Source organism: Pseudophryne corroboree, chromosome 11, assembly GCF_028390025.1.
Source record: "Pseudophryne corroboree isolate aPseCor3 chromosome 11, aPseCor3.hap2, whole genome shotgun sequence".
In the NCBI taxonomy this organism is placed as follows: Eukaryota; Metazoa; Chordata; class Amphibia; order Anura; family Myobatrachidae; genus Pseudophryne; species Pseudophryne corroboree.
Genome location: NC_086454.1, coordinates 306,085,783 through 306,111,983, shown reverse-complemented (window position 1 = coordinate 306,111,983; position 26,201 = coordinate 306,085,783). Strand labels below are relative to the sequence as shown.

The 26,201-nt window shown below is 46.3% G+C and overlaps 1 protein-coding gene across 1 annotated transcript in view; it reads left to right on the top strand.

The window, feature by feature from the left end:
• Positions 1 to 26,201, top strand: part of ITFG1 (integrin alpha FG-GAP repeat containing 1) — a 402,294-nt gene that overhangs the window by 364,244 nt on the left and 11,849 nt on the right. The window contains exons 15-16 of the mRNA XM_063945577.1: positions 14,824 to 14,948; positions 17,124 to 17,206. Of these exons, the coding sequence (XP_063801647.1) occupies positions 14,824 to 14,948; positions 17,124 to 17,206 (208 nt within the window). The remainder of the gene's footprint in view (positions 1 to 14,823; positions 14,949 to 17,123; positions 17,207 to 26,201) is intronic.

Genomic DNA, 26,201 nt, shown 5'->3' with positions numbered 1-26,201 from the left:
AGCCGCCGATCAGCGTGCATTCTGACAGCATTCCGATGTCGGAAAAAATGGGGCCGTAATGAATAGATCGGAACACCTTCCGACCTAAAACTGTCGGAAGCTGCCGTCTTTCCGACAAGACTGCAGCTTCCGACAGTTATTGAATATAACCCTACATAGTCAAAATCTTAAGAAAAGTTAGTGCATATCTCATAGTGCGATGCCGGTTCGATCCCGATGCGCACTCCCGTGGGGTCAGTATTGTAAGGCTAGATATACTGTGCATGCAAGTCAATCTTGATTATCTAGTGTACAATCTAGTACAAAGTATAGTCAAAATTGGCACTAAAGGTGGGTACACACTGGCGATATATCGGCCGTTCTATTGAACGGCCGATATATCGCGGGTCCGTCGCCCAGTGTGTACGGGCGATATGTCTGTGAACTCCGTTGTTCACAGACATATCGCGTCGGCCGCCCGTACACATGCTGCGGCGGCCGGCGGTGATTGACGGCTGAACTGGGCAGGCGTGTATACACGCCTGCCCAGTTTATGACGTCAGTCCCCGACGGATCGGGCAGTGTGTATGCACAGCACACTGCCCGATCCGTTCATAGATATCAATTGATCTGCAGAGATATCTATCAGTGTGTACCCACCTTTAGTCAAAATCTTACATAGACAAAATCTCAAGCACAGATAGTCAGTATCTGTATTATCTGGGCTCTGGGGGGAGTTCAAGGAAAATCGCATAGTCAAAATCGGGCATAGTAAGGATCTCACCGTATGTACACACCTTAAGTATGATCTCCTTGTTTCCTAAAAGACAGACAGCCTAACGTATAATATGGTGTAATGGTTAGTATTACTGCCTCACAACACCGAGGACTTGGGTCTGATTCCCACCATGGCCCTAACAGTGTGGAGTTTGTATGTTCTCTCCATGCTTGTGTGGGTTTCCCTGGAGTACTCCAGTTTCCTAACACTCCAAATAAATACTGGTAGGTTAATTGACTCCCAATAAAAAAATAACCCTAGTGTGATGAGGAATATAGATTCTATCCTCCACTGGGGCAGTGACTGATGTGAATGGCCAATTATTCTCTGTAAAGCGCTGCGGAATATGTGTGCGCTATATAAATAACTGGTAATAATAAAAAAAAATAACCGTCTCTTTTGGGATACTTGTGGACTCTCCTTTGCTATAATCTCTGTATGTTCTTTGCCTCTGTCGCACACATTTACTAAGGTTTCTGCCCCCAATTTCTGGCAATATTCCATGTATACTTCATCTTCCGCTGTTATTTCTCCCTTCTAGTCATTCCTCTTCTTTTTGTTATAAATGTTAACGTTCACAAAAAAAACGCTTCTCTTTGCGCTATAACACTGTAACATGTTGGACAAATATTATTTTTGTGTATGTGACTTTAGCTATACATTTTGTCTTCTTGAAATAAAATATTTAAAATAAAATAAAACACACCAGTCTGTCCTAGGGAAACTGACCCCTGGAAAGCGGGGCCTGCTAGCTTGAATGTACACGGTGGAGCTGAGTTGCAGTTTGCCATCTGAACTTGTGCGGCAGTTCCAGCAGAGTGTAACAGTAATTACACAGTGTGGACAGATTCCATTTGTAACCGCGGATGGTGTGAAATATCATAGGGTGAATTTCCCAGCAGACTGTGAAGAGCAGATTCCCGAATTTGCAGCTATCTCCAGGCTCTGTGCACTGTGTCGGCAGCCCGCACGGATGAGCCGCAATGATAACAACCAGCGATCGCTTTATAGTCCCCGTAGCCAGCTACCAGCCTATCGCTTATACCGCTCAGCTACGAGCTTCCACACAATACCAATAAACACGTTGTCTTCCGCAGGACGAAGTTTTCTTTTTAATGATTTGCAATTGGCATGCATAAAGGTCACCGTACAAAGACCTCGTTTCAATAGTCACTGATTTTAATTACCCATAACTCACGTTTCACTGTCGGCCCCAGCTCAAAACAGCTTGATGTATTTCTACAGTGTGACAATCCTTTTCCCCATTGTTCCTTCATGAACATTGCTCTATCAACCCTCCTCTAACACACCTAATAGGTCCTGCGTAGTCTGACAAATTAATACCTGTGTCGCTGCGGTTCTGCTGGCTGTATGCACACAGGGTTAGGCTACCCGCGAAGATAATTTCATTTCTTGTCCATTACCAGCCTTGTTACCCACGCAGATCCTGGGCTGAGGCCAGGAAGACATCTCTGGAGGAAAGAGAATAATGTTCCGATGTGTTCTAAACAGTCAGCGGAGAATCTGCATAAAACACACAGGCGTTTACTGTTTATTAATAACCTAGCAATTAAAACCGACGGCCATGTACCGGGAACGTTGAAATGTATCCGTCCTGCTAATGACCTGTTGTTTTATTTAATGGGCCTCAGAAAGACGGCAACAGCCAAGAGCCGTATACTGTAGTGTCTTTCTGACTCACACAGAATGTATTAAGCCTGGAGAAGTGATAAAGCAGGGATAAGTGGAAGGTGATAACGCACCAGCCAATCAGCTCCTAACTGTCATTTTTTAAACCCATAATGTTTGGCTGCTGCGTTATCACCTTCCACTTATCACTTCTCCAGGCTTTATACACCTGCCCATACATGAGGGAGAAAAGCACATCTCTGGAAATAGTAATAATGATGTATGTTACAGAACAGAAATAATGGCTGCTTGATGGTGCAGTGAGCGATTGAGGGCACCATTTCATATTCGTTCCTGCACACGGGCATGCAGGGTAGGAAATGAACGGAACTAGCTATCGGTCTGGCATCCGAGCATAAGCATATTAATAAACCAGAGTATTTCAGCTTTACTACCGCCAACATATTCGTGTATAGGCAAGCTTATGTCAAGGGCTTAAACATTAAAGGACCCTACAGGCGGCCTCTGCATCCTCAATCACACAGTCCAGAATGCCCACACTTGCCACCTAGTTCCATAACGTGCCAATAAGACCCCAGTTGCCGCAAAATGCCACCACATGCCACTCAGTCTTCTGCACTTCATGCCACCCCTTCCGCTGGCACTATTCACATGCCCACCCTCTCCATCAACACACCTGATCATTTACACTCTCTAAATTAGACTGTTAGTATATGTATGACTATTACGGGTATAACATAGGCACCAGCCTTTGCAGACCTACTCAGTAGCAGATCTTGCCACGGGCAAGCAGGACTTTTGCCCGGGGCGCCGCCTTCCGGAGGGCGCCGCACCATGGCAAGATCCACTACTGCTGTGCCCTCCGCTGCCCGCTGTGTCCCCCGGCTGTGTCCTTCTTGGAGAGGACCTTTGCTGTGCGGTGCGCGATGACGTCTAGTTTCCCTTCGTGGAGAGGACCATTGCTGTGCGGTGCGCGATGACGTCATCGCGCACCGCTCAGCATTTCAGCGGCGCTACTACTGTACAGGGGGCGTAACTGACCACGCCCCCTGTAAGAAGCCACGCCCCTATGTACTGCCCGGGGCGCAAAAAGGGCTCGAACCGGCCCTGGACATACTGTATAGATAAGGGCACAGCTGGTACCGTATAGAGGTCTATTCATGAAGCAGTGGAGTGGAGTGAGCCTGTGGAGAAGTTGCCCATGGCAACCAATCAGCTGCTCCGTACAATTGTATAGTATGCAAATTATAAATGTTACTTCAATGCTGATTAGTTACCATGCGCAACTTCTCCACTGGCTCATTTCTCCACTCTTTTCACTGCTTCATGAATAGACCCCTAAGCCTTCAAAAGTGGAGAGTGATAAAGAGTGATAAAGTACCAGCCAATCAGCTTCCTGATTGTCATGTTACAGGTGGGTGTTTGAAAAATGACTGGAGCTGATTGGCTGCTACTTTATCACTCTTTATCACTCCCAACGTTATCACTTTTTAAGGCTTAATACATTTGGGCCTTAGTAACCTACCTACTTATAAATATTTCCCTGCAATGCTGCACTCTTCTCCTTATCTTTTCTATCTGAGTCAGATTTCAGTGCAGCTATTGCAGGAAAAATGACGTTCTACTTATCTTTCAGCAGTAGTCCGTTCTATTATCTATAAATGAGAGTAACGTTCAACCAAGGAGTTGACATGTTTCTGGCCACATTTCTGCCTTACGAGCATATCTGTTCACGTTGTACAGATTGTCCCCTATTATCACAGGGAATAGCGAGTCAACAGAGCTGACCCATAGACAGCCGCTGTGTGAAGTGCGACGGTAAGACTTACATTAATGCAGAGGATCTCACAACCAGCTGACCTTGCAAGTAATTATACATTTGACAGCTGAGAGCACGATTAAACCGATCCAGCGAAAGTTTTTTTTGTGCAAGTACTAATAATAATAAAAACTCTAGTGATTCTGCCATTAAATAGTACAAGAGGGAAATAATTGCTTCATCTAAGGCCAGACAGAGCTAGAATATGTCTGGGGACGTCTTGGCGAGACGGGAACGTGCGCTCTCTGAAATCAGACTTTTTTATGTTTCAGTTTTATAGTGGATGTTGTGGTTGAAATAACTAAATCTCAGCTCGGTCTGCAATTTCCGTTACAAGGTTGCATCCTCTTTGCAAAGTACAAAGAAGGGATCTGAGATATCCAGCAGAATAAACAGACCGCACAGAATAAACCAGCTCCAATTCTGCTTCACAGTGTCCGACAGAAAAGATATTAATGTGCAAGATGTATTTCTTTTTTCTCTTACGTCCTAGAGGATGCTGGGGACTCCAAAAGGACCATGGGGTATAGACGGATCCGCAGGAGCCTGGGCACACTATACAGACTTAAACTGGGTGTGAACTGGCTCCTCCCTCTATGCCCCTCCTCCAGACCTCAGTTAGACTTTGTGCCCAGGAGTGATGGGTCACACACTAGGGGAGCTCTCCTGAGTTTCTCTGAAAGACTTTATGTAAGGTTTTTTATTTTCAGGCAGACCTGTTGGCTACAGGCTCCCTGCATCATGGGAGTGAGGGGAGAGAAGCAGGACCCACTTATTCTTAGTTTAAAGGCTCTGCTTCTCGGCTACTGGACACCCTTAGCTCCAGAGGGTTCGATCACTTGGTGCGCCTAGCTGCTTGTTCCCGGAGCCATGCCGTCACCCCCTCACAGAAGCCAGAAGAAAGAAGCCAGGTGAGTATTGGAAGAAAAGAAGACTTCAGTGACGGCAGAAGACTTCAGTAACGGAGGTAACAGCAGCAGTAGGGCTGCGCTCCATGCTCCCACACACCAACGTCTCTGGCAGGGTGCAGGGCGCTGGGGGGGAGTGCCCTGGGGGCATGTTGCTGACGGTCTACAATGCTGGCGGGGGACATATTACGGTGCCTGGGCACAGCGTATGTTCACCCCGCCAGCGTGTCACAGGGGGGAGAGACAGCGGTAGCGCTGCGCTCCCGCGCTTTCCATCACCTGCAGGGTGCAGGGCGCTGGGGGGGGAGCGCCCTCGGCAACATAAATTCTGTACTTCACTGGCGGGGGGACATACTTTGGTGCCCGCCCCGCCAGTGCGCCGTGAACGGGAGGGAGCAGCAGCGGCAGCGCTGCGCTCCCGGCTCCCGCACTCCACCGGACCTGCAGGGTGCTGGGGGGGAGCGCCCTGGGCAACATTTAAAAGATGTAATCACTGGCGGGGGGGACATGCTTCGGCGCCCGCCCCACCAGTGCGCCGCGAACGGGAGGGAGAGGCAGCGGTAGCGCTGCGCTCTCTGCTCCCGCTCCCCGTCGGCCTCCAGGTTGCAGGGCGCTGGGGGGGAGCGCCCTGGGCGGCATTGATAAAAGGATCCCGGGCGGGGGAACATACCCGGACACCGGGTGTCTTCGCCCCGCCGGGAGACCGCAGCGTGCACGCTGCGGTCCATAGCTCACACACACCAACGGCTTCCGTGGGTGCAGGAGGGGCGCCCTGGGCTGCGTTGGGACAAAAAGTAAGTTATACAGGGGGTTACCCCCTGTATATAGGGTCCCCAGCTAGTTTTTAGGGAGTTATATATTTATATACTTATTTCATTGAGCGGGCTTAAGCGCGCCGGGAGGGGGCGGAGCTTAGCCCTCACAGAGGAGTCAGCGCCATTTTCCTCAGGTCCCCACCAGGATTTACTGTATAGTAAGAAGGTGGGGGGCACAGAGTGTTTAATGCTATATGGGTGTCATATAGCATTATGTTTAATAATGGACGCATAATCCTTGTTGTGATACATAAACTCACTGTTTCCCTGTTTTTTACCCACTATCGGTTAGTCGACATATGTCGACAGGTGTTAGGGCTTAGTCACAAGCTGCTGTGGGGATAACTGTCGGCTTCGCCGACGCTTGGCGGTACTTGATTCAAAACATTAAGTATTAGCAGGTTGGATTTGTGTGCTTGAAAACAAGTCAATGCGCTAGGGGAGACTCAGTTGTTGGTGGATGCCCTGTCGGCATCAACGGTATTTCCGGGGTAGAAAAATTAACAGGCTGTTATTGCCTTGTACCTGTATTGGTATATATATATATATGTATATATTTATAGGTATATGTGTGGGGGGAGTGTTATTACAATTGTATATGTATTCTTCCCTCAGACCCCTCGGGGTTCTAAGATTATTATTATTTTTGCCCGCTTACTATTCCGTGCTGTTGACATTTACTCAGTTTCTGTCGACCATAATGTTCCTGGTAGATCCACATCGGAGGCACGTCAGTACATGGTCATACACATTCACAACACATTACTGTCACTAGGGACCTGACAGGTCTGGACAATCCACTTGCGTATAGGTTATATCTATATGTATATATATGTAGATTTATGTTTATATATGCATGGTTAGGATATGTGTGTTTTATTGTGTATTACATTATGTATATCCATGAATACTGAAATAATGATATTCTTCTCATGTGCTGATCGCTCTGTTGATTAAGCTCTAGATTGGCCGTGACGAGTTGGTTTTCGATCCTCTCAAGGAGTCCGAATATTATTCTCTTCCCGACGCGGAGAGAACATTACGGCAGTCAACTCCTGGTCGACGCAGAGCCCGGTCGCAAAGGATCATACACAGGAAGCTAAGTGATATTTTATTTCTATACTTTGGCCTTATTTGCATTGCATGCACATGAGGGAGTGTTGTATTCGGGTAGGCATCCGATAGAATTACCCTACCCAGAGTGGGTAAGCTTGCTTATGTTGATTCTACTTATAACATTGCAGCAGGCTGCCGCGTGACAGCAGGAGGTGTGACCGGGGAAAATGCTGAGGTTGTCTCCGAGAGATACTCGGGGGAGGTATACAGCTGTTTGGTCGGCCCTCTGTTCAGTCACTCTCGGCGGATACAACTGGTAAGTCTACCTTCGTGAGTTAGCCTCCTTCACAACGGTTGGTGACACATTCTTTTGTGGGATGCAGTCGTTTTAACCGGTTTGATACCGTTCTTTTTTCCTTTTCTGTGCAGACAGTGGAAGGTTGAAAGGTAAAAGTTCTGCAGCCTTGGTAGGTTCGCAGAAGTGGATGTCGTTTTCTGTTTCCAACACATCCACCACTTGTGCTGAGTCTATCTGGCTAGTTCCCACTCCGGTGAGCGCTCGTCTAATAATTTCAGTTAGTCCAGGAATAGACTAAGACTTGTGAGTTATTTATAGAATCAAAAGGGGGAGCATTCTGAGTTACGGTTGTTCCCCTTACTGTTTTTCTAATGGATCTTGCCTTTCCCCTCTGGATGGGGAGGTAGTACGCTACGTCATACAGAGGTGCGTCAGGTTCAGGACATTGTCCGGTTGTCCCTGTATAAAGGTGCAAATCGTTGTTTCTCTCTGACTGTTCTTCGACACAGGGATTGGCTGTTGTTCCCACCGACACAGTTGTCAGAGGTGGGTTTCAGAGTAGATACTGACCGGTTAATGTTCGGGGTTTTTTCCTGTGGAAAGAGGTCTGAGGATACATAGTTGGATCAGCTTTGCTGGGACACTTCATCAATATGTTCTGTTACTAAAACAGATGGGTGCGGCCTACGAGGCCTGTTTTGGTGAGCAGGTCTACTGCCAGAGTGGCTTTCAAGGGGCCAGTTGAAATTGTGGTCCACGTTTCACCTGCACATGCACCGGAATATAATCCTAAAGGCCAGGACATCACTCCTGTGGTGTCTGCTCGGTTCTCTCCTTCTAGAGGGATGAAGGTTCGGGATCCAAGGTTAGATCCTGGTATCCGTGCATAAAGATCTCCGAGGCTGGGGAGCAGGCCTTGCAAGGGACGTATTTCCAGAGGTTAAGGTTAAGTTGGAAAGCTTGTCTGCAATAAGCTTTCTTGATTTAAGAGATATTTTCGACGAACGTATTCTTCATGTTCGGCCCATGTTAGTTCTGCCAGACCACTTATCAGCAATGGCGTGAGTAAGCTGCTATGACGGAACAAGGAGCAAAGCGGCAATGGCAGAAGATGCACAGTTTTGCCGTGGGGCAAAAAGTCTGGTAGTATTCGTTCCGGTGGTTAGCGAAGGAGAAATAGATTTCCTCTGCTGACGCAGTCTCCATCCGGGAAAAATTCAGTCATCGTCGAGAAGTTTTCACAGACGTGACAACTTTTGTGGAGGGTCGCAATTGGTCATGTTGGTGTCTCGCTTCAACGGGAGGCCTCAGGGATGTTGTTTCAGGTCAAGGGACACCCTCGTGACACCGTGGGTGTTTTTAGTCGGTCTATGTGGCCTCTCCTATTTCATTTTTTCGGAAGGTGATAAACGTAAAAAGAACATAGGTTCAGGCGATCCTCTCGGATCTGATTTAGCCATGGAGGTTTTGCTATCCAGTTTTTTATGATTTGCTCATGGGAGTTTCCTGCCCTCTTCCTTTACGTGAGGAACTGTACAACTAGATCAGGGCGTGTATCAAGACTTACCGCGACTGCGTCTGACGGCGTGGCGGTTGAAAGCCATATTCTAAGCCGGAAGGATGTTCTCAGTGAAGCCGTTTCCTCAATGTTTCAGGCTAGGACAGAAGTAACGGCAAAGCCTTACCGCCGTGGTTGGCGTAATTCTGTGTCTTGGTGTGAATCCAGGATGGTTCCTACGGAAGACTTTCAGCTAGGTCGTTCTTATCCATACTTACAAGCCATTGTGGATGCAGGCCTACAGTTAGGCTCCATTTCGGTGCAGTATGGCCTTATTATTTTCTTAAAAAAAGAAAAAAATTCTCTCTTGAAAAGTGGTCATGCTATTGGCTTTGGCGTCCGCAAGGCGGGTGTCTGACGTGGTGGGTTTGTCTCACAAGAGCCTTGTTTGATCTTCCAGGTAGACAGAGAGGAATTGTGAACTCGGATTGTAGTTCTACCAAAGAGTGGTTTCTGGGTTTCTCAGAAAACAGTCTATTTTTGATGGCGGTGGTTCCTTCGGCATTAGCTGATTCAAAGTCTCTCGGTGTTACCGGGGATTTGAATATTTAGGTCGCCAATTTGGCTCAGTTTGGAGAAACAGAGGCTCTGTTTCTCCGGTATGCTCCCAACATGCTTGGGGCGACTGCAGTATGCAGTCTGTTACACGCTGAATCTGTGATACGATTTGGCATGTTGTTCGATGGTTGGATTGCCGTGACCGAAGTCGGTGGAAGCCCATTCTAATGGAAAGATGGGCTCTTCTTGGGCGGATGCCCGAGGAGTCTAGGCGGTTCAACTTTGCCGAGCGGATTATTGGTCGGGATCAAACGCTTTTGCTATGCTCCACGAGTTTGATACCATGATTGTTGGGGACCTTTTGTTTGCTCATTCGGTGCTGCAGAGTCGTCCGCACTCTCCCACCCGTTTTGGAGCTTTGGTATAAACCCCATGGTCCTTTTGGAGTCCCCAGCATCCTCTAGGACGTATGAGAAAATAAGATTTTGGTACCTACCGGTAAATCCTTTTCTCTTAGTCCGTAGAAGATGCTGGGCGCCCGTCCCAGTGCGTACGTTGTCTGCAGTTAGTGCTTTTGGTTACACCCTGGTGGTGTGTCTTCTCTGTTAGGCGGTTGCTACCGTTTTTTCATGCCATGGCATGCGGGGTCTTATTTTTGCTTCTGTGGACACACGGTTGGTGTTGCATATTCTCTCAGCATGTGGCTGTGTTTTGTTCATGCTGTGGGCTGGTATTCTACTGAATGCCACGTTCTACGGTGTGTTTGAGGTGTGAGCTGGTAGGACACTCACCGTGTTTATAACAATAAATTCTTTCCTCGAAATGTCCATCTCTCCTGGGCACAGTTTTCTAACTGAGGTCTGGAGGAGGGGCATAGAGGGAGGAGCCAGTTCACACCCAGTTTAAGTCTTTATAGTATACCCCATGGTCCTTTTGGAGTCCCCAGCATCCTCTACGGACTAAGAGAAAAGGATTTACCGGTAGGTACCAAAATCCTATTTTTAGTAGCAAGTTAAGTACCTTTTGAGCATGCATTTGAGTCATTCTACTTAGTTGACCTTCTAGAAATCATTGTCTCCTTTTCAAAATCTCTCCAGTAATTACAACATATAATTCAGAGATGCCTACCCTCCCTCTTTCTGCAGGAGACTCCCTGAAATAGCAGCAATCTCCCTGACTCCCTGAACAGACCAGCAATCTCCCTGATTTTACCTTACCCCCATTATATAGCTGTTAAGGTGGGTACACACTAGCCGATATGACGGCCGTTCTATTGAACGGCCGATATATTGCGAGTCCGTCGGCCAGTGTGTACAGGCAATATGTCTGTGAACTCCGTCGTTCACAGACATATCGCGTCGGCCCCACAGCACAGCCAACAGCCAATATATCTACCAATATATTGGCGCATCGCTCTGTGTGTACGGGTGACCAGCCGGCCGCCGTTACACATGCTGCGGCGGCCGGCGGGTGATTTACAGCTGAAGTGGCCAGGCGTGTGTACACGCCCGCCCAGTTCATAATGTCAGTTCCCCGACGGATCGGGCAGTGTGTATGCACAGCACACTGCCTGATCCGTCCATAGATATATCTGCAGATCAATTGATCTGCAGATATATCTATCAGTGTGTACCCACCTTTTACATTCTTGGGGAAAAGATAAATTAGAGATATATACATTCAAATGGGATCATCAGCGCCATCTCCCTGTATTGGTTATAAGGCACAATGATCCCTATGGCTACATTCATTTTAAATAAGGTTTCTCATGGCCACTTACAGTATATGTCTATACAGTATACTAACGTTGGGGCTCATTTACGTTTTGATGTAAGTCATTTTCATGACACGCCTCTCAGATACAGCAGTACAACGTCCACACTTATAGGTGTTAATTTCACGATCTCCCTGATATGCTTTTTCAAAAGTAGGGAAGTATGATATAATTGAGCGTTACAGAGTTCAGAGGGACGTGCCAAGGCCTCTCTGTTCCCTACATCGTATGACTGTGGTTGCCGTAGTAACTTCATAGCACTGCACAACTGGAATGAGTTATTCTAATTTCTACTTAAACCTTCAATTAAATGAAAAAAAACAATACAATAAATCAATGTAACAAGCCATACGAAATATATTTGTTATTTCCAGTAACAAGACAAGGCCTACCTATTTTTTGCCATTAGCTTGAAGCTTTAGATTGGTTGATGCGTCACCCAATCTTCATACTGCCACCAGTTCTTGACATTGTGAGTATATGCTAGATGTAGTTTTCTGCAGCCCCTCTTGGGGTTATGTGTAAATCCTCCCACATGTCTGCTCTGTTAATTCTTTTCAGACCTCCATAGAAGAGCCCACAGCTGCGTCATACAAAGCCATTAATTGCATGTGACCATTCTCCCGCCGCTAATGCATTACCCACGCAGTGGCGCAGTGAGAGGATGATGACTAACAGAGGTGTTTTTGAAGGCGGGAATGGGAGAGAGACAAACTATGGCTGTTGAGGGCAAGCCTCTACGTGGTGCCATCTTTGTAGAATGACAGGATGCCCGACGAGGTTTTGTTTTATTATTTTCCATGGAAGTACGCTCTCCATATTACATGTATCTGAGACCACAGCTGGGGATTTGTTTGACTTCAATAAAACAATTTTTTTCACGTCAGTCAAACCTTAACCCTACTTGTAATTCAAATGCCTACATTCGATCTGTCAACATTCTGTCAGTGTCTACATTTTTAACCATGCCGATCTTCTGGTTTCAGCACTGTGAATTTCGGCATTGTCCATATCAACTTCCTGTTTGCATCCCGATATAACCATCACCATTGTTTTTAGCCTTATGTTACCGTCGGCGATGTCCTACTGCTTTGCCTTATTTTGTATTGCCATGACTTACAGTTCTGACTGTCCAACCATCCAGGAGCCACCTCGGGAGTGAAAACCATTCCCTACTTAAAAGTTATGATCATTTCTTTTATATTTTGCACAACCAGCTCTTTAAAACTAGAATTGATTACGATATTTGTGGAACATTGAGCACTTTGCAAAGGACAGAACATAAAAGATTAATAGCTGCTCTTGTTCATCCAGTCGGACCGGATTGTGTTGCCCTCACGGCGTCTCTGCATCAGAATTCTACGCAGGGCTCGGGGGCTGCACAATATTGCAGGCGTATATTTCTGCTTTTTCCACAGACTGGTGCACCAAACCATTTAGTTGCTGCGTGAATTGCTCAATAATTGAATGTTATTTTTAGTGAAAAACAGTTTTATTGAAGTCAAACAAATACAACATATGTTTCCAGATATATCACAGGTAGGACTAATAGAGAGTGCGAATACACTGATACCAAGGTGAGACATAATCAATAATTCACTCAAAAGCAGAGATACCAGCACTGAAATAAAAATGAATATTAAAAAAAAAAATAAAGAGCAAATATAACATTACCAATAAATAACAACATAACATAACATTGACTCATAACAATAAAACAAGGGGGGGGGGGGGTAAAGAGGAGAAAAAGGGTAGAGGAAGGGAAGGAAAAAGAGGGAGGAGGGTAAGGGGAGGGAAAAAAGGGGGGGAGGGGTTGTGCTCCAGATCAAATGGAATAGGCTACGCTCCCATAGAGCCTAGATTGATCCTCAACAGTCCATCCAGCAGAACCTGGTGTCTCTAAATGCTGCGTGAATATATTATTTTTATTCAGAGAAATAACTGAATAAGGCAGTCCAGATAGTCATCTCAATTCATGTTCCATTTATATACTGTATGTGGTCATATTGGGGGCAATTCCAAGTTGATCGCAGCAGGAAATTTTTTAGCAGTTGGGCAAAACCATGTGCACTGCAGGGGAGGCAGATATAACATGTGCAGAGAGAGTTAGATTTGGGTGGGTTATTTTGTTTCTGTGCAGGGTAAATACTGGCTGCTTTATTTTTACACTGCAAATTAGATTGCAGATTGAACACACCACACCCAAATCTAACTCTCTCTGCACATGTTATATCTGCCCCCCCTGCAGTGCACATGGTTTTGCCCAATTGCTAACAGAATTCCTGCTGCGATCAACTTGGAATTACCCCCATTGTTCATTTAGCTAGTGGAAAAGCTGTGTTTATTCTTTTGTCCTACCTTCTCATTGTAAGCGATCATCTATGAGCACATGTAAGAGTTATTCATTCTTGTATAATGCACTGTTCTAGATGTCCGTGTTGGTATTTTATTTAGCATTTGTCGCGCTTTTCTGCTTTCTAATGTAAACCCATCACGTAACATTTTTTCATGTGCCTAACTGGTTTCAATCCATGCTCTGTAGCTCAGCACACATATAGTGCTGTGAGGAAAACCAAAACATAATACGCGCCAAATCCTACAGTAACAACTACAGGCTATAGCGTGTATATAACCAATTGCTTGTGTGCAGTATTATATAATGTAAAAATATGTGACCTAATAATGGGTAGCAGTTGATTTACCAACGGACACAATACAGACGGTCATAATCCTGTCAGCCAATGACCGACATTCATTATGCCGACATATTCAAAATGCTGACAGAATACCAACATTTCAAATGCCAACATGTCAAAATGCCGACATGCGTTTTTAAGGAATTTCTGCCCAAAAACAGACTTGTTCATACTTTACCATCCCAGTGGACCTGGAGGGGGAATATAATAGACCACAGAAAACTCATGTCGGTATTTTGACATGTCAACATATCAAATGTAGGTATTCTGACTATGTCAGCATTTTGAACACGTCGGCATAATGAATGTCGGTATTTCGATTGTAGGTCGGTATTATGTCCGTCAGTAAATCATACTGTACCCCTAATAATATATATCCTTAGGATATAATGCCAGTATTGAGATCCAAATGTCCGTATTCATTGTGTAATTTATAATGTCACTGGTACCCGTCGTCCTTACACTTGTACAGTCCTAACGACCTTATCCTCGTATAAAGACATGCCACAGGTACACGCAGCGCTGCAGGGACAGCCCTGACCACCTAGCTGTCCTCCAATCGGGACAGGTCCTAACTGCATTGCAGCAGAGGAGTCCCTGAAATTGGGACTCCCCTGCCTAAATCAGAACAATCGGGAGCATGATAAAGATGTAAGGGGTGTTAACTCGCTATAGTATGTATAAAAGCAAAAGACATCCAACATGGCTGCTGCAGGTAATGTATCATAGGAGTCGGGGCTGATATCTCATTATTCTGGAACTAGCAGCACAGGATCCCCAGGGCAGACATGTGACGTTCATTGTGCACAGGTCCTTGGAACAGTTTGCTGTGCAGAAAATGTGAATTAAAACGTAATGAGCCAACAGTGTATTTTCAATTCAGCGCCTCCTTACAGATCACGTGCGTTCGCTGACCTCCTACAAACTCGTTAGGACAAGGATCTTTACATGTGTACATGATCGCCTAGGTGATTATGTGTGTCTTTCATTTCAGCTGGCCAGCTGAGTCAGTCGGCACACATGTCCCTCCAGCTGCCGTACAGTGTCCTGGGATTAGGGCGCAGCGCCAACTTTCTTGATCATCTGTACGTCGGAATCCCACGGCCCCCCGGAGAAAAGGTCAGTGTCACCAGTGCAGAGGTTGTGTGTGTATATATATGTGTGTGTATAATGTCTGTGTGTGCTTGTGTCTATATCTATGATAGATAGATAGATAGATAGATAGATAGATAGATAGATAGATAGATAGATAGATAGATACAGTTGTGCTCATAAGTTTACATACCCTAGCAGAATTTGTGATTTTCTGGCCATTTGTCAGAGAATATGAATGATGACTTTTCTTTCACTCATGGTTAGTGGTTGGGTGAAGCCATTTATTGTCAAACAACTGTGTTTACTCTTTTTAAGTCATAATGACAACAGAAACTACCCAAATGACCCTGATCAAAAGTTTACATACCCCAGTTCTTAATACCGTGTATTGCCCCCTTTAACATCAATGACAGCTTGAAGTCTTTTGTGGTAGTTGTGGATGAGGCTCTTTATTTTCCCAGATGGTAAAGCTGTCCATTCTTCTTGGCAAAAAGCCTCCAGTTCCTGTAACTTCTTGGTCTGTCTTACATGAACTGCACGTTTGAGATCTCCCCAGAGTGGCTCAATGATATTGAGGTCAGGAGACTGAGATGGCCACTCCAGAACCTTCACTTTATTCTGCTGTAGCCAATGACAGGTCGACTTGGCCTTGTGTTTTGGATCATTGTCATGTTGGAACGTCCAAGTACGTCCCATGCGCAGCTTCCGGGCTGATGAGTGAAAATTTTCCTCCAGTATTTTCTGATAACATGCTGCATTCATCTTGCCATCAATTTTGACCAAGTTTCCAGTGCCTTTGTAGCTCACACATCCCCAAAACATCAGCGATCCACCTCCGTGTTTCACAGTAGGAATGGTGTACCTTTCATCATAGGCCTTGTTGACTCCTCTCCAAATGTAACGTTTATGGTTGTGGCCAAATAGTTAAATTTTGGTCTCATCACTCCAAATGACTTTGTTCAGAAGTTTTGAGGCTTGTCTCTGTGCTGTTTGGAGTATTGTAAGCAGGATGCTTTGTGGCATTTGCGTAGTAATGGCTTTCTTCTGGCGACTCGACCATGCAGACCATTTTTCTTCAAATGTCTCCTTATTGAGCATCTTGAAACAACCACACCACTTTTTTTCAGAGAGTCCTGTATTTCAGCTGAAGTTATTTGTGGATTTTTCTTTGCATCCCAAAACAATTTTCCTGGCAGTTGTGGCTGAAATTTTTGTTGGTCTACCTGACCGTGATTTGGTTTCCACAGAATCCCTCATTTTCCACTTCTTAATTAGAGTTTGAACACTGCTGATTGGCATTCTCAATTGCTTGGATATCTTTTTATATCCCTTTCCTGTTTTATACAGTTCAATTACCTTTTCCCGCAGATCCTTTGACAATTCTTTTGCTTTCCCCATGACTCAGAATCCAGACACGTCAATGCAGCACTGGATGAAAGATGCAAGGGTCTTTCAGGAGTCCAGAAACTCACTGACCTTTTATACACACACACTGATTACAAGCAAACAGATCACAGGTGAGGATGGTTACCTTTAGTAACCATTCAAACCTGTTTGTGTCAACTTGTGTGCATGTTATCAGGCCAAAATCTCCAGGGTATGTAAACTTTTGATCAGGGTCATTTGGGTAGTTTCTGTTGTCATTATGATTTAAAAAGAGTAAACACAGTTGTTTGACAATAAATGGCATCACCCAACCACTAACCATGAGTGAAAGAAAAGTTTGCGAGTTATCATTCATATTCTCTGACAAATGGCCAGAAAATCACAAATTCTGCTAGGGTATGTAAACTTATGAGCACAACTGTAGATAGATAGATAGATAGATAGATAGATAGATAGATAGATAGATAGATAGATAGATAGATAGATAGATAGATAGATGAGGTTCAATGATACTTGTGTGTGGGTGCACACACAAACACACACACATATAATAATGCACACATACTTGCAGCTGCTTTGCGCATTCATCCTTAGTTCTCCTGTGAGCTGTAAATCCATTTAGTCATCGATCATTGGACATGACTTTCTCTTGCAAACAATGAACTATGCAAATGGTCATTCAGCAATCTGATTAATTCCTAAATGAATGAATGACTTAGTTTATATTGGAGCCCTGCTTTATTAATGTCCTCTGGTGGTTGTGTTGCACACGCTGTGTTGTTTTATTAATCGCTCTTTGATTTCTTATTTTAGCAAATAAGGAAACAAGAATGGACGGCTATCATCCCGAATTCCCAACTGATTGTTATTCCGTTCCCGCATGATATCCCTAAAAGGTAACTCTGATGTGATGAACTCACCTGAGCTCAGGTCACTACTATATGGCACAGCTGTCACGGTGATCGGGTGTCGCATAAGCCAGTTGCTTCAGGATAATACGTCCTGTGCACTGCTCCAATTATAGTCACCGTGAATAGCAGATACACTTCGTAGCAATTGGGAGATGTTGTTAGCTATTAATTCCCTTTATTTTAACAGTGTGTAACCTGATCGTTTTCTGGGCCCCAGAACAACATGCAAAGTTTGGCGCAATGTCTGTGTATTCTTTGCTGGAATAAACAGTATGGCGCTTTGCAGGGGCTGCTTAGACAGGGAAGGGTTATTTGGTATTTATGTGTGTTGTCAGAGATCCCAGCCACTTCAAGTATCCTGTGTCTCCCCCCCCCCCCCCCCCCCCCCCAGCAATCTCTTTCCTGGAATTCACCTCCGCTATCTCTCAAAATGTATCTTTGTTAATAAGTATCTATTGATTTTCCCTCCCTGGTGTCATCCAAGTTATTTTGGGAATGGTAAGGGAAGCCTGGAGTCAAACCCTGTGCAATTAGCTCGTAAATCTTTATCAGGACGGAGAACATTTAAGTTGTCTCATTGGAAAGTGTTTCGGCTTGGCTTGTTTAACACTGCAATTAATAAACCACAAAGAGGAGGATGGAATGGGAGAGGACCAAGCAGCCCCCATTCCGGGGAGCTTCCTACACGTGTCTGCACCACTTTATATGATGTGTGCAGCCCACAGGTGCTTGCAGCATAAAGATGCAGTTCACCTTCAGATGACTATAGCTTATACACTTGTGTGTGTGTATATATACGCCTGCAACTTTTTCTACATACGTTGCTTTATATGTCTTCCCTTTCATACGTGATTAGTATAGTTATTATCTCACCAAGCAGAGTTGTTGGTTTTTTTAATGTTCCTTGCCATGGAATCAGTGGCGGAACTACCACCAGTGCAAGTGGTGCCTTGCACTGGGCCCACCGCTGTGAAGGGGCCCAAAGATAGCGGCATGTAATGAGTCAAACTGACTCATTACATGCCGCCTGCCGCTGTGTGATGCGGGCCACTGAAGAGAGGAGCAGCAGAGCGCAGGGACGCAGCCACGGGGAGAAGGAGGGAGGGGGACTCGAGCAGCGCACTGTAATTGGTGGCGGAGCCGCTGCAGCTGTCCCTCTCCTTCCACATAGGCTGGCCGCCGCTGTGAATGCTGGGATGCGCTTCCCTCATCACAGCGGCGGCCAGCCTATGTGGAAGCAGAGGGACAGCTGCAGCGGCGCCGCCACCAATTACTCCCGAGTCCCCCTCCCTCCACCTCCACCTCCCCTGCCCCGGATCTACCTGCACCGAGGAGCCTGACTGCCTGAGCCAGCGGAGACAGTAAGTATCATCTGTTCTATCTATCCTGTCTATCGTAATGTGTAAAAAGGGGGACTGTCTGCCGTAATATGTAAAAAGGGGGACTGGCTGCCGTAATATGAAAAAAGGGGGACTGGCTGCCGTAATGTGTAAAAAAGGGGGCGCTGTCTGCCGTAATGTGTAAAAAAGGGGGACGCTGTCTGCCGTAATGTGTAAATAAGGGATGCTGTTTGCTGTAATGTGTAATAAGGGGAATCTGTCCGCCGTAATGTGTAAAAGGGGCTCTACCTGGTGTAGTGGCGCTACTGTGCAGCGTAATTTGAATAATGGCGACTACTGTGTGCCGTAATATGAATTGGTATTATTTTGTGGCCACACCCCTTCCCCATGAATCCACGCCCTTATATATTTTTTGCATGCACTGCCCCTATTTTACATAGGGGGGGCGCTGATGCCGTTTCTTGCACACAGCGCTAAAATGTCTAGTTGCGGCACTGTTGCTAGGTATCCATTTCCCTGGCCCTGAGCAGGTCCCCCTCACCAGATCCTCTAGAGCACAGTACCCCCATTGCATCCAAATAATCACCCCCACCCCACCCCCCCTCTCCACATCCTAAATCTGGGACACATCCACATCCTAAACCTGAACGGATCCCATCTGTATGTGTATCTCTACCCTGTTATGTCATACTGTACTTTGCATCCCTGAGTGCCGCTGAATATTGTATATGTGTGTATGTGGCCAGCAAAAATCCCTAATTTGGAGTTGAGGGGGTGGACTTGGACGGGATGAGAAGCAGGGGGGGGGGGGGGGGGGGGGGGGGGCGCAAAGCATTTTGTTGCACCTGGGCCACCGCTCGCTAGTTCCGCCACTGCATGGAATATATGGCGCTTCAGCAATTTCTGCATTGTATGCAGTTGTATCCAGAGTGCAGTTCTAGGTATACATGAAATGTGATAATATATGCCTTATTATACAAAGACATGGTTGAAAATGTTTGTGCTTACTGTTTTGAAGTTACATGATTGTATTTTTATGCAGATATAAAATGAAATGTGATTGCCACTAAGAATTCACTCTATTAGTACACTAGGAGCCAGTGACATCCCTAAGAGTGCATCCTATCCATTCACCAGGAGCCAGTGACATCACTGAGAATGTAACCTATCCAGTCACTAGTAGCCACTGACATCACTGTGAATGCAGCCTATCCCTTCACTAGGAACCAGTGACATCACTGAGAATGCAGCCTATCCAGCCACTATGAGCCAGTGACATCACTGATAGTGCATCCTTTCCAGTCACTAGGAGCCAGTGACATCAGTGAGAGTGCAGCCTATCCATTCACTAGTAGCCACTGACATCACTGATAATGCAACCTATCCATTCACTATAAGCCAGTGACGTCACTGAGAATGTAGCCTATCCATTGATTAGATAGATATGTGTGGTGATGTCAGAGTTTCCTAGATATTTGATAGACTGCACTCTCATGCAGATTGGTCCAGCCCACAACACAACTTTAATTTTAGAATTAATAACAAAAAAAAAAAGTAAATAACCTTATGACTGACAGTGCTTCTACCAGAAGCCCCAACACAAACAAATGTATCTGTTTGATCCTATCCCACTGTAGCGTTACTGTAGCACAAATTGCAGAGAAAGTTAATACCGGCTATGATACAGAGGTGCCTAGTGTCATCTTGCACGGTATCGCGGCAGCAATTAAGTGCAGCCTGCCACCAGTAGTCTCAGCAGGTATACGCGCCATGCTTCCCTGTTGAAGCTGATGCTTGGACAGTGTTCTGATGGAAAACCTTAGGTCCTGCCATTCTTGTGAATGTTAAGCTGGGTACACACCTGACGGTGCTTCCACACAGCAATGCAATGTATCACACTGTACAGTCCATTGTACAGCAGGTGACAACACTCTGTTGTCCTTGGCATCATCCCATTGTGCGCTCCACACATCTTATGGAATGATGTGACCATTAACACCACATGAACTGGGTACACAGTATACGATGGTCGCAACATCGTCAAATCGATCATATATTGTGTACCCAGCTTTACTTTAACACGTACCCGCCTCTCTACACATTGTTGCAGACAAAGTACACTCCTCCACGGCAGCTGTATTCCCTGATGTCAGTGGTCTCTTGCAGCGGGGTAGTGCACTATGCCATACTGCATAAACCTTTCAGGAATGGTTGAGGAACATGACCAAGAGTCCAAGGTGTTGGTTTGGCCTCCAAATTCCCAGATCTCAATCCAATCATGCCTCTGTGGGATGTGCTGGAAGACGTCTGAGCCATGGGCTTAGAGGATCTGCCACTAACGTCTTGGTGCCAGATACCACAGGACACCCTCAGAGGTCTTATGGAACCCATGCCTCAATGGCTCAGAGCTGATTTGGGGTCCCTACACAACATTAGGCAGGTGGTTTTAATATTATGGCTGATGAGTGTATAATGCATCATTTATACTCCATTATACTCGGTGAAATAACACAAACAAAGCGATGGGCACACAGAAATCTATGCTCCAGAGCAGAATGTGTGAAATGACTTCTGCTATATGGACATATCACAAGTGCGCCTGGATTACACACAGTAACAGATGGCCAGAAGATTACACCTTCCCCTTTTCTGCAATCACTGCAGAATAATGTGCACATTCCCACTCATTGTGTGCGGACCTCACTGTTAGCAGATAATAAGCGGTTGTGTGAAATCTCTGACAATAATGCGGCGAACAACTGCCCGGCCTTCAAATGCTGCAGCCCTCTTAACCCTGCGTTCCCCAGGCTGTGCGCCACGGCTAACGGTTACCACAGTAAGTTGCTGTGACTGTGATTTAGCCACTGGAGGAAATAAGGGTTACTGACATCAAACCTGTGTCATACGTGTCCTCTCTTACAGGTCACGTTTTATCACTAATAATGTATAGAACAGTAGAATAGATACGTCTATTAGATAATGATAATAATAATTTCTCTAACGTCCTAGTGGATGCTGGGGACTCCGTCAGGACCATGGGGGAATAGCGGCTCCGCAGGAGACAGGGCACAAAAGCAAGCTTTTAGGATCACATGGTGTGTACTGGCTCCTCCCCCTATGACCCTCCTCCAAGCCTCAGTTAGGTTTTTGTGCCCGTCCGAGCAGGGTGCAATCTAGGTGGCTCTCTTAAAGAGTTGCTTAGAAAAAGTTTTTAGGTTCTTTATTTTCAGTGAGTCCTGCTGGCAACAGGCTCACTGCATCGAGGGACTTAGGGGAGAGAAGTGAACTCACCTGCGTGCAGGATGGATTGGCTTCTTAGGCTACTGGACACCATTAGCTCCAGAGGGAGTCGGAACACAGGTCTCGCCCTGGGGTTCGTCCCGGAGCCGCGCCGCCGACCCCCCTTGCAGATGCTGAAGATTGAAGAGGTCCGGAACCAGGCGGCAGAAGACTTTCAGTCTTCATCAGGTAGCGCACAGCACTGCAGCTGTGCGCCATTGTTGTCAGCACACTTCACACAGCGGTCACGGAGGGTGCAGGGCGCGGGGGGGGGGCGCCCTGGGCAGCAATGTATAATACCTGTATGGCGAAAAATACATCACATATAGCCCTTGAGGCTATATGGATGTATTTAACCCCTGCCAGATATCACAAACTCCGGAGAAGAAGCCCGCCGAAAAGGGGGCGGGGCCTATTCTCCTCAGCACACAGCGCCATTTTCCCTCACAGAAATGCTGGTGGGAAGGCTCCCATGCTCTCCCCTGCACTGCACTACAGAAACAGGGTTAAAACAGAGAGGGGGGGCACTGATTTGGCGATATGAATATATATTAAATGCTATAAGGGAGGAACACTTATATAAAGGTTGTCCCTATATAATTATAGCGTTTTGGTGTGTGCTGGCAAACTCTCCCTCTGTCTCCCCAAAGGGCTAGTGGGTCCTGTCCTCTATCAGAGCATTCCCTATGTGTGTGCTGTATGTCGGTACGTGTGTGTCGACATGTATGAGGAAAATGTTGGTGAGGAGGCGGAGCAAATTGCCTGTAATGGTGATGTCACTCTCTAGGGAGTCGACACCGGAATGGATGGCTTATTTATGGAATTACGTGATAATGTCAACACGCTGCAAGCCGGTTGACGACATGAGACGGCCGGCGAACAAATTAGTACCTGCCCAGGCGTCTCAAACACTGTCAGGGGCTGTAAAACGCCCATTTACCTCAGTCGGTCGACACAGACCCAGACACGGACACTGATTTCAGTGTCGACGGTGAAGAAACAAACGTATTTTCCTTTAGGGCCACACGTTAAGGGCAATGAAGGAGGTGTTACATATTTCTGATACTACAAGTACCACAAAAAAGGGTATTATGTGGGATGTGAAAAAACTACCTGTAGTTTTTCCTGAATCAGATAAATTAAATGAAGTGTGTGATGATGCGTGGGTTTCCCCCGATAGAAAATTATTGGCGGTATACCCTTTCCCGCCAGAAGTTAGGGCGCGTTGGGAAACACCCCTTAGGGTGGATAAGGCGCTCACATGCTTATCAGAACAAGTGGCGGTACCATCTACAGATAGGGCCGTACTTAAGGAGCCAGCTGATAGGAGGCTGGAAAATATCCTAAAAAGGTATACACACACATGCTGGTGTTATACTGCGACCAGCGATCGCCTCAGCCTGTATGTGCAGAGCTGAGGTGGCTTGGTCGGATTCCCTGACTAAAAATATTGATACCCTTGACAGGGACAGTATTTTATTGACTATAGAGCATTTAAAGGATGCATTTCTATATATGCGAGATGCGCAGAGGGATATTTGCACTCTGGCATCAAGAGTAAATGCGATGTCCATATCTGCAAGAAGATGTTTATGGACACGACAGTGGTCAGGTGATGCAGATTCCAAACGGCACAAAGATGTATTGCCGTATAAAGGGGAGGAGTTATTTGGGGTCGGTCCGTGGGACCTGGTGGTCACGGCAACTGCTGGAAAATCCACCGTTTTTTACCCTAAGTCACATCTCTGCAGAAAAAGACACCGTCTTTTCAGCCTCAGTACTTTCGTCCCTATAAGAGTCATATCTGCCCAGGGATAGAGGAAAGGGAAGAAGACTGCAGCAGGCAGCCCATTCCCAGGAACAGAAGCCCTCCAATGCTTCTACCAAGTTCTCAGCATGACGCTGGGACCGTACAGGACCCCTGGATCCTACAAGTAGTATCCAAGGGGTACAGATTGGAATGTCGAGACGTTTCCCCCTCGCAGGTTCCTGTAGTCTGCTGTACCAATGTCTCCCTCTGACAGGGAGGCAGTATTGAAAACAATTCACAAGCTGTATTCCCAGCAGGTGATAATCAAAGTACCCCTCCTACAACAAGGAAAGGGGTATTATTCCACACTATATGGTGGTACTGAAGCCAGAAGGCTAGGTGAGACCTATTCTAAATCTGAAATATTTGAACACTTACAAAAGTTCAAATCCAGATGGAGTCACTCAGAGCAGTGATAGCGAACCGGGAAGAAGGGGACTATATGGTGTCCCGGGACATCAGGGATGCTTACCTCCATGTCCCAAAAAAAAAAAAAAAAATTTGCCTTTCTCACCGAGGGTACCTCAGGTTCGTGGTACAGAACTGTCACTATCAGTTTCAGACGATGCCGTTGGATTGTCCAAGGCACCCCGGGTCCTTACCAAGGTAATGACCGAAATGAGGATTCGTCTTCAAAGAAAATGGACGACTTCCTGATAAGAACAAGGTCCAGAGAACAGTTGGAGGTCGGAGTAGCACTATCTCAAGTAGTTCTACGACAACACGGGTGGATTCTAAATATTCCAAAACCGCAGTTGTTCCGACGACACGTCTGCTGGTCCTAGGGATGATTCTGGACACAGTCCAGAAAAAGGTGTTTCTCCCAGAGGAGAAAGCCAGGGAGTTATCCGAGCTAATCGGGATCCTCCTAAAACCAGGAAAAGTGTCAGTGCATCATTGCACAAGAGTCCTGGTAAAAATGGTGGCTTATTACGAAGCGATTCCATTCGGCAGATTTCACGCAAGAACTCTTCAGTGGGATCTGCTGGACAAATGGTCCGGATCGCATCTTCAGATGCATCAGCGGATAACCCTATATCCAAGGACAAGGGTGTCTCTCCTGTGGTGATTACAGAGTGCTCATCTTCTAGAGGGCCGCAGATTCGGCATTCAGGATTGGGTGCTGGTGACCACGGAGGCCAGCCTGAGAGGCTGGAGAGCAGTCACACAGGGAAAAAATTTCCAGGGAGTGTGATCAAGTCTGGAGAATTCTCTCCACATAAATATACTGGAGCTAAGAGCAAATTTATAATGCTCTAAACTTAGCAAGACCTCTGCTTCAAGGTCAGCCGGTATTGATCCAGTGGGATAACATCACGGCAGTCGCCCACGTAAACAGAAAGGGCGGCACAAGAAGCAGGAGGGCAGTGGCAAAACTGCAAGGATTTTTCGCTAGGCGGAAAATCATGTGATAGCACTGTCAGCAGTGTTCATTCCGGGAGTGGACGACTGGGAAGCAGACTTCCTCAGCAGGCACGACCTCCACCCGGGAGAGTGGGAACTTCATCGGGAAGTTTTCCGCATGATTGTGAACCGTTGGGAAAGACCAAAGGTGGACATGATGGCATCCCGCCCGAACAAAAAACGGGACAGGTATTGCGCCAGGTCACGAGACCTTCAGGCGATAGCTGTGGATGTCCTGGTAACACCGCGGGTGTAACAGTCGGTGTATGTGTTCCCTCCTCTGCTTCTCATAACCAAGGTATTGAGAATTATAAGACGTAGAGGAGTAAGAACTATACTCGTGGCTCCGGATTGGCCAAGAGGGACTTGGTACCCGGAATTTCAAGAGATGCTCACAGAGGACTAATGGCCTCGGGAGCTAAGAAGGGACTTGCTTCAGCAAGTACCATGTCTGTTCCAAGACTTACCGCGGCTGCGTTTGACGGCATGGCGGTTGAATGCCGGATCCTAAGGGAAAAGGCATTCCGGAAGAGGTCATACCTACCCTGGTCAAAGCCAGGAAGGAGGTGACCGCAAAACGTTATCACCACATGTGGTGAAAATATGTTGCGTGGGTGAGGCCAGGAAGGCCCCACGAAGAAATTTCAACTAGGTCGATTTCTGCACTTCCTGCAAACAGGAGTGTCTATGAGCCTCAAATTGGGGTTCATTAAGGTTCAAGTTTCGGCCTTGTAGATTTTCTTCCAGAAAGAATTGGCTTCAGTTCCTGAAGTCCAGACATTTGTCAAGGGAGTATTGCATATACAGCCCCTTTTGTGCCTCCAGTGGCACCGTGGGATCTCAACGTAGTGTTGGGATTCCTCAAATCATATTGGTTTGAACCGCTCAAATCTGTGGATTTGAAATATCTCACATGGAAAGTGACCATGCTGTTGGCCCTGGCCTCGGCCAGGCGAGTGTTAGAATTGGCGGCTTTGTCTTACAAAAGCCCATATTTGATTTTCCATTCGGACAGGGCAGAACTGCGGACTCGTCCCCAGTTTCTTCCTAAGGTGGTGTCAGCGTTTCACCTGAAACAACCTATTGTGGTGCCTGCGGCTACTAGGGACTTGGAGGACTCCAAGTTGCTAGACGTTGTCAGGGCCCT